The sequence below is a fragment of the Carassius carassius genome, chromosome 42, assembly GCF_963082965.1.
Source record: "Carassius carassius chromosome 42, fCarCar2.1, whole genome shotgun sequence".
Classification (NCBI taxonomy): Eukaryota; Metazoa; Chordata; class Actinopteri; order Cypriniformes; family Cyprinidae; genus Carassius; species Carassius carassius.
The window spans coordinates 17518818-17528183 of NC_081796.1; the positions used below are offsets into that span (position 1 = coordinate 17518818).

Here is a 9366-nt window from a genome sequence, read left to right on the forward strand (position 1 = left end):
TAGTCAAATACAATTAAAATATTTACTGTATTCTTAATAAGTGAATAGCATCCATTTATAAACTACATTATTTTTTCATTTCTTCTTGTTATGGATTTAGAAAAAAGACGATGAAATTAATATTTACCAGGTTCTCCTTTTGGTCCATCTTTACCAGCTGTGCCGCATGTTCCCATATTACCTTCAGAAAGCATAAACAGTTGTTTTTATATTTATTGTATAAAACACTTACATTGCATGCAATGAGGTCAAAATACTATTAATCTGAAAAAAAAAACAAGCTTAAACTTTAAAAGCTAAATGTCAAATGGTACTTCAAAAATCTTTCCAAATATTTTTTTTACAATATTGTTTAATTTGTGTACTTATCTGACCTCATCACTTAGCTAAAGGTTACTGATTAACTAGTGTCAAGCAGTTTGTTTTCATTCTTACCTCCGTCTCCTTTATCACCTTTGGCCACATCTCTGCCATCACGTCCTGGCATTCCATTGTGTCCTGGGTCTCCAGGGATCCCGGGATGACCATACACACAGTCAGTATTTTTTCTCTACTCTGCAGCATTGACCAATACAATTAGAAGAAGCATACAGATCTGTGTGGGAAAGAGCATGGTCCTTCAAGCACTTCAGCACCTGGAGTCCTAAGTTTGAGGAAACTTAATGTGCACAAACAGTTGAAGATTTTTCAGACTTGTCATATTGCAAACCTGCTATTCCATTGGTCAGAATGTTATTGTTTAGATTACTTATTTTAGCCAAATATGTTACACATCACCTGTGTCCTCTATTGAAATTCCTTTTTGTATTTTAGTTTAGATAATAATCAACCTGAAACATGGCGTTGTCCAATCCATGATAGCATAGAGTTTTGCTAATAAAACCCATTTATATTCATTACATTGTGGAGTAAAGCTAATATTAAACTGAACAAACCCTCATGAAAGTCAGTCAGTCACTTCCTTAAAGGCTTTGGGATGTTATGTGACCCGAGCATCTTGTGCTTTAATTTGCTATATTTGATTTGGTTGGTTTAGAAACATTACTGAACAGCCATAAAGTCTAAAGAGCATCATGCAATTCATTGCTTAATGTATATGGTTCCATGTATAGCTCCTTATGGGTGTTACTCTATCTTGATTAAATTTCCACTTCAGTGACACTGCAAATGCAGTCCAACACATCCCAACGCTTGACCTTTTGAATCCATTTGGCTTTAAGCTTTTGAAATATGTCATGTCTGTCTTCCTCCCCCTTATTAAACAGTTTCAATTAGAGCTAAAAGGTTTCTACAGCCATTAAGGAGAACCTATAACAGAGCTTCAATGTGCCACACTAAGAGAAAAGGAATAGGAATTTGAAATTAAAATATTGTGATTATATATTGCTTAATTAAATAATAATTTAAGGCCATACATATAGGTCAATATATATATATATATAGACTTGATCCCGTGTCTTAACAGAATATCTCACCCAAAAATGATGATGGTATTAATGTTGTAAGTGTTGTTCAGTTTCTTACACAGACTCATAATTTCACTCCATAAGACCTCAATATATTGTAATTTTGGTTTTTGTATCTGATGACGAGGCACAGTTACGTTTACAGTCACTTTCAGAAATGTAATTTCAAAATCCAGTCATTTCAAAAGGAATTTGTGAGATAAAGTTCCCACATAGATTTTGCTAGTATTCAAGTTGGTCATGTAATTTCGCCATCTTGACTATCAGAAAGCTGCCTGGTTTGAAAGTAACTTCTGTGTGAACGGTGCTTTATTAATCACTGCACTATTGACAATATACCTTAATAATGCCAATGTGATCACATCTGAACCATGTTCTAACATTTTTTAAAACTAGATCTATCACATAATATAACATCAAGAACATTTTTAATCTATAAAGGACTATATAAGCAATTATAGAACACTGCAGCAAAAATGTCTCCTGAAAACTCTAAAAAGTGTATTAAAACATTCTTCATTCTTCATGCAGAATTGCATTTTATTTTACTAGAAAAAAACAACAACACTTAAGGTATCAATTTATTAAACATTTACATCAAACATGGTCACTAAAATCAAGCTTATTTTGAAACGGACATGGAATATTCACACACAAAAATGATAAAACAAATGAATATATTATTAATCTGCATACAGTCTTTCTGGTAGGTATGTGCATTGACATCCTATAATTTCTAATTTTTGCTATTAAAACAGCAAAGGAACTGTTCACAATAACCCAGCAATAACAACAGGTGCAATACAGTATCTGGAAGGGCAAACTTTGTCCTTCAATGTACATTCAAACACTATGTAAACTAGTTATAGTTTCTGTCTGTAATAATAGTTGTCTGTAATTTGGTATATCAACACACTGTTCACTCATAGAGAGTAAGGCAGTTGTTTTGACTTTCTTAGATAAAACTATAAGAATTACTATCACTTTGCATACATTTACAAATAAATAAATTGATATTATCACAAGCTGAGCAAACCAAACTTAAAATAGATATATCTGGCATGCTCTGTTATCCTAAAACCTCTATACTTCAGTTTTTGACGTTACTAAGACTGCTCTTCTTCATCGAATAGATGCACCGTCCAAGAACACTGCACGGTGAGGGCTGGGGTGAGGGGGTTTAAGGTCTTCTGGGTGTTTTAGGCAAGTTGCTGGGCACTAGTATAGTTTTACATAATCTGCCGATGCATGCCGTAACCAGTCATGCCAGCCTGAGATGCCCCACGGTTACTGCCCATCTGTAAGCCAATCAGATTCTGACCCTGTCGCAACTGCTCCTCAGAAAACTCTCGCCGGTTGCCTTGAGATTTCCTGTCACACGAGATCAAAAAGAGTTGAGACACAACAAAGTCCATTCACAAGTCCAAATAGACAGGACTTAACGCCCCACTATGAATTAGTCTGACGTTAATCTTTATAGGACTTGTCCTGCTCACCTGTGAAACCAGTCCAGGTTACCTCGGTAATGTCCATCGTCTTTTGTGAGAGCGACGCTACCCAGGGCCATTAGAGTTCTCTGGACGGCTGCCATGTCTTTTCCTTTTAACCAAGGGAACCAATAAGCACTGAAGTGACTTTGGCTACAAACCAGCAACGCAACTTGCAAAGCTTTCTAGGATGATGTATTGAAGTACGCAAAGCCTGGCTGATTTAAAGCAATCTTTTAAAACAATTCAAACTCCTATATTCATTTTCTACAGTGGTTTGCTTTTACAAGCACCATGCTAATTCAGAAGTGCTGCTATAGAGCTTATAAAAGCTAATTTTACAGTACCTTCCCACAAATCCACTGTCTGAAAAATATCTGTAGTTATTACTCCGTAAGCTTCAGCTGCCTGCAGGAACTGTGAGATCTTTTCCATCTGCTTAAAGGCCACCAGAGTCTCTGGGATCTTCTTTATAGGCTCCTTTCCACACGGATACAAACTGTTAATGAATCTACAGAGGATCTGCAGACACGGACGAATCGGGGAGACAAAGATAAATAAAAGGTGAATGGAATCATGTTGGTGTGATATTGTCAAACTGACATTCACTCACAGTGCCATCCACTAGCCAGTTCTGAAAGTTTTGCTTCCCCGGCTGGGGTTTCTCTAGATTTCCTCCACACTGAGTGACAATCCAGTCCACCAGTCGAGACTCCAGCTCTGGGTCATACTTCTGCTCGATCTTCTCCTGCACCTCGCGGCTCAGTCCATAACTGGGTCCTCGGTTTGCCATGGTCAGGTTGAATAATTCTAGGTCTTTACTAAGTATATCTAAAAACAACAACAAATGTACACACTAGCTCAATCTGTACTACAAAGGGAAGAAAAAATAAGGCTTTATAATTTTCCCTTTGGCTATTGTTACGGTTTTGTTTTTTGGTTGTGGTGGGGGGGGGGCGGGGGGGGGTTACATTCATTGTGTATAACTTATTGTAAATATTAATTCACATAACAATGAACGTATTGTAAATATGAATTTAATATTACTGTATCACGATACAGTCTACAATATATACATTTGTAAGTATGAACACATGGGGTAATTTTGACCGGGGTGTGGTCCATGCTTCTGTTCCCATGCGTGACTTTAAAGAAAAAACTAAATATCTAAAAATCTAAACCAATTTTGAACATATAATAATAATAATCTAGGAGACAGTCATTCTACATTTCTTTATAATCAAACTGAGAGTGCAGACGCAAAAAGAAATAGCACGTGCATATTTAGACAAAATTAGTTTAAAACTACTACATTCAAACAATTAGCCTACTCAAAATTATTTAATACTACTTGCGATATCATCATTCAAATCGTTTTGTCAAGGATAAAGATTCACTCACTGCAATCAGATGTGCGTGTCGTCCTCCTGTGCAGCGAGGTCAAATCCTTCCTGTGGTCAGCGCTCAGAGATGCTGGACTGAAACATCCATGCGGTGGGGGAGGGGCGTGGCTCCGAGCGCACTGTCCGGCTTGTGTTCTGCAGTGAGGGGCTACTGGTCGGAATGGCTTGGCTTATGAATATTAATTAGCCTACGTAGACGGACGCTGGTGGAAAGTTACCAATGTAGCCTCGGAGTGACTTAATTAACATTCACGAGCTGATCATTTTCGGAGGTGTAATTCGTAACGTCGGGAATGGAAAGACAGAATGACACAAAATAGACACTACAGAACAGAAGCAGACTATATTCCAATAAGCTTTACTTGGGTTCAACTCGATCGTTATCTTAAAAAAAAAAAATATTATATATATATATATATATATATATATATATATATATATATATAGCTCACGTTTCTTAATGACAGATTAAAAAAACAACTTTTCTTCAGCTTTTGTCCTCACAGTAGTAGGCTAATTAACCAGCCCCATTTCCAATTACGGTATATTAAGATGTTAATCATACAAATTCTGCAGAGAGAAAGAAAAAAAAGAGAGCAGCACGTGATAAACAGTAAAAACAAGTAATCTACTGCTAAATAATTACTGAAATCTTTAAGCATGGCTTAAAGCTACTTTTACAACAACAACAACAACAACAACAAAAATTCCCCTTAAGACCTAAGCGAGTAAACTGTGGAATTGAAATTTTATGTAATTGCTAATAACAACATTACATTGAATTACATTGTATGTTATAGTAGTTTGGAAGTGTGGGCTAAACACCAAAATATAATGCAGCTTATATAATACTAGCAAGCTCTTCTATTTAGCAATTACTGTAATTTAAATGAGACCTGAATGATGTATTCACATTGTTATTCGCATCTAGTCATGTCAAAAAATAAAAAAAGTAAAAAATAAACAACCAAGCTTTTTCTGGAGCAGTGGCACAGTCCTCCAAACAAATAGATAATGCATAGGACAGGAGAGAACTGAAAGGTCAGCTTTGATATAACATGCTTAGTGGGATGTTCAGGAGGTCTAATGCAATAGTGTGCACACCACTAATTCTTTATACCTTATACTATAAACAGTGTTTGTGGTCTAATGTTGACTACAACATAAGTGTAAAAGTGCATAAAAAAAGCAGTGATTGAGCTCAATTTGGATTCTGTTTCAACATTATGGCCACAAGATAAACAACAAGATTAGTATGGCAAGGAAGAGGGAAAAATAAAAATTATTAAAGTTATATCCATGACCTACAACGCAAATGCCATAAACCCTAAAACTAAAAAAATGGCAATAAAATTACGTTATCAGCTTTACAGTTTTAAAGTGCAAATGATTTAAAGATTCAAATATACGTTTTTGTCATTTCAATGCTTCCCCTCAAACATCTGTTCTGGGAGTAAATTTGTTGAGCAGGTATGAAATTCCATGAAAGGGTTGTGAATATAATTTATAATCATTGCTGTCAACTGAGCTTAACATTGAATTTATTGTAATATTCCTTTAAGGAGTACAGTGTTTAATTACATCAAAATACTGCATATTGATATATAGGCTTTATTTCCATAAAACAGTGTGAAATATGATAAAAAGGCACAGAGATCTAGACAAACCTTTTGCTAGACGAACAGCAGCTTTAGCTAAAATGTTTAATGGCACAGCATTGTGGTAAACAAGTAAAAGACATGAACAAAAAAAAATACTTTGTCCACCCACAGTTCACCTTTTGCATCATTCTTGTCTTGCACAAAACAGGAAGCGGATGTCTGGCAAAGAAAGGGGGAGAGGGTCTTAAGGCTGGTTGCTTGGTAAACCCATCCCAAACGGTGTTTCACACCATGGTGGTAAGCTTGTCTATGAGGTCATCGATGGTGTAGACAATGAGCTTGATGTCATCTTTCTCAGCCATGCGGTGCTGTCCGTGGCGCCGCAGAATGACATCCACGTCGGGGCTCAGCACACGCTCAGCCACTTGCATGGAGATGTGCCAGGGCACGTCCTCGTCTTTCAGGCCGTGAATGAGACGTATAGGACAGGTGATAGGGATGGGGCTCTGTAGGATACAATGGTTCTCTGCCTCATGCAGGAAGTCCATACTCACAGTGTAGATGCCCTCCTCGTTACTTTTCGTGGGGATTGTCCATACACCCTTGTCCTCGCACTCTTTTCTCACCTAAATAACATACGTGAACTCTCAGATTGATTTTTGGATATCAATACTTGAACATTTGAGACATTAATGAACACTAAAGCATGTCAAACTACTTCAGCTGCATCTCACCTCTATAGGAAGTGTCTTAAAGGCTGTAACAAAATGATCTGCTGCTGTGGAAATGCCCACCAAGGCTTTTGTCTTCTCTGGGCGAGCTATAGCAGCCAAAAGCATCAGCCAGCCACCCATACTGGAGCCAACAAGAATCTAAGAGAAAACATTAGTCAAAACCAGTGTTCAGTGCCATATTTAAAATATTAGTGACCTCTAGTGTTCACTCTTTAAAATTCATTAAGAATTAAAAAGATAGTTCACCCAGAAAAGAAAATTCTGTGATCATTCACTGAGGTAATTCCAAACCTGCATACATTTCTTTGTTTGGCTGAACATAAAAGACGATATTTTGAAGAATGTGGGTAACAGTTTCTGGTCTGGTTCATTGACTTCAACAGTATTTTCCATAATATGGAAATCAATGGGGACCAGCAACTGTTTGGTTACACAGAAGAAAGAAACTCAGGGGTTTGGATTGACACGAGGATGAATCTTCCTTTTGAGGTGAACTATGCCTTTAAGGGAAAACACTGAACATATTTATTCAAAAATGAGAAATAACAGCTGTATTTCAGTTATAGAAGTCCTGTTTACTTTTAAAAAGTCTTCTAAAAACACAAACGCTGGCACTTCTCCAGCTGGTTTAGTCTTTTTAGTCTTACCTGGGGACCTTCAGCGAGTTCATCTAACATGAACAGGACATCTTTTTTCCATGTTCCAATGGTGCCTTCTGAAAAAACACCCTCAGAGGCTCCATGACCTGAGTAATCAAACCTGTAAATCCACATAAACTTTCACCTAGAGCATTTCAACACACTGGTGGGACATTATTTGATTGCTGAAAAAAAAAAAATCTAGGCCAAGCAGTCTAAGTTCTTAAAAAAAAATAAAACTATGCATGATTCAAATTACGGTCAACAGCATATAAAGTGAGTCCAAATGTCTAAGAAAAATGTTTCTATTTTTTGTTTTTGTTTTTTTTAACCAGTTTAACCTGATGAGCATGTTCATTATCCAAAGTGACTATTTTGTTTCAAAGAAAGAAAATCTCACCATCTATACAAAAAGTCACATGATCTGTCACAAATTTGCATAATTGATTAGTGGCCTAGATAACACAGAATCTCAAATCCTTTGATATCATAACATTAATTTATTACTTTTTTTTCAATTTCAGTTCCTTTTTACATTATTTACATTGAGTAAATGTAAATAAGATACATTTAGATAAGATACTTCGATATCTGAACCCCAGTGCACATATATGTGAATGATTAACAGACACAAACCTCAGGTAGGCATGACCTAGTGACCTGCAGAACTCCCCCAGGGCCTCTGCCTTCTCTCCGCTCATGTTGGAGCCATATCCAGGCAGGAACACAACACCAGGACTCTTTCCTTTCACTCTCTGATAGGCCAGCTTTGGATGATCTGGCCGTGATATGTACTGTACCGTAGATTTCTGTCTAACTCCTGCAAATAAACACATCAACAGGGCTTTAGAGTTTATAGTTCTGCAATTCTTTTACTAGTGTTCAAAAGACTTTTAAAGAATACATTTACATACAACAAGAAAAGTTTTCTACTTTAATATACATTTAGAAGTGTAATTTATTCTTGTGATGGAAAAGCGGAATTTTTAGCACCCATTAGTTTTAAAGGTATAAAAGAGCTCTTCTAGTTTTGTAGATAAAGTGCAGAGTTATGCAGAGAATCCCACTCCCCTCAGGCGTTTTCATGCCACACCCCCTTCATTTGCCTAGTTTTTAATAAGCGGGGCTTCTATTTTTGTTATCTAAATGCAGCGTTTTATAAGTTTACTTGTACTGACCCTCGAAAATCTTCGACTTGATAGTGCCGACAGCTCCATTGCCCGAGCTCTGAAAAAGTCCTCTCCAACAATGCGCTAACACCACCGCTGCCATGCTGTCTCACCACCCACTGCGGAAATAACGCGAGAGCACATGAGTTGCCATGTTAAGAATGGCAATGAGATCCTCCATTGATCCCTTGCAGTGTTGCCAAATATACTGCAAATTACACATTCAAATTCCCACTTCACTTTTTTTTCTTCAACGTTGCATAACCCTGAGCTGTCCAAATCAGAAACATTTTAAATATTATTTTAAAGATTATGATAGTTTGGCCAACTACAAAATTTGTTAGACCAGAATTGCATCCCTGTCTAAAAGAATAAAGTCATAGCATATCTATCCAACTTCTGACCAAATTTACAAGACTTTTCCAGTTGCTAGTTTTAATGGATAAGCATTTTAACACTCAAAAACAATAGACAATGAAATATCTAAGGCGCAAACAGGGAAATGTATAGTTCATATAGAAATGTCTGTACCTTCTTAAGATTTTATTTAATTGTTATGGCTTTTTTTTCAGGCCTGTAAATCACAATTAAATGGGAGGTGTGTAGAACTACAATGTTATGAGCTGATGAAAAAGGAAAGGGAAAATGGCATATAGACAAAGAATTGAGTGGATGGTTGTTTTAGTGTGTCACACACTGTAGTGTTTTTTACTTTATATCTCACATTTGAAACATGTCAGAGAAAGTGGTTCAGAAAATATATACATTCATAAATGAAATAATTGATACTGAATGTGTCAAATACATGCATGTAACAGTGTTAGGGAAGACATTTTCTATAATCAGAATCTACACATACACACTCATG

At 36.5% G+C, this 9366-nt stretch overlaps 2 protein-coding genes across 2 annotated transcripts; both read right to left on the minus strand.

Moving 5' to 3' along the window:
* Window positions 1-2034: 2034 nt before the first annotated feature.
* On the minus strand, window positions 2035-3822 carry LOC132123829 (transgelin-3-like). The gene is made up of 4 exons (XM_059534516.1): window positions 3567-3822; window positions 3301-3475; window positions 2963-3065; window positions 2035-2837 (listed from the first exon to the last, which is right to left on the minus strand). The coding sequence occupies exons 1-4, from the start codon at window positions 3744-3746 to the stop codon at window positions 2696-2698; spliced, it is 600 nt and encodes a 199-aa protein (XP_059390499.1). The 5' UTR covers window positions 3747-3822; the 3' UTR covers window positions 2035-2695.
* A 2058-nt stretch (window positions 3823-5880) lies between these two features.
* LOC132124074 (palmitoyl-protein thioesterase ABHD10, mitochondrial-like) lies at window positions 5881-8666 on the minus strand. The gene is made up of 5 exons (XM_059534849.1): window positions 8508-8666; window positions 7966-8149; window positions 7339-7450; window positions 6692-6829; window positions 5881-6583 (listed from the first exon to the last, which is right to left on the minus strand). The coding sequence occupies exons 1-5, from the start codon at window positions 8599-8601 to the stop codon at window positions 6242-6244; spliced, it is 870 nt and encodes a 289-aa protein (XP_059390832.1). The 5' UTR covers window positions 8602-8666; the 3' UTR covers window positions 5881-6241.
* Between the last annotated feature and the right edge of the window lie 700 nt (window positions 8667-9366).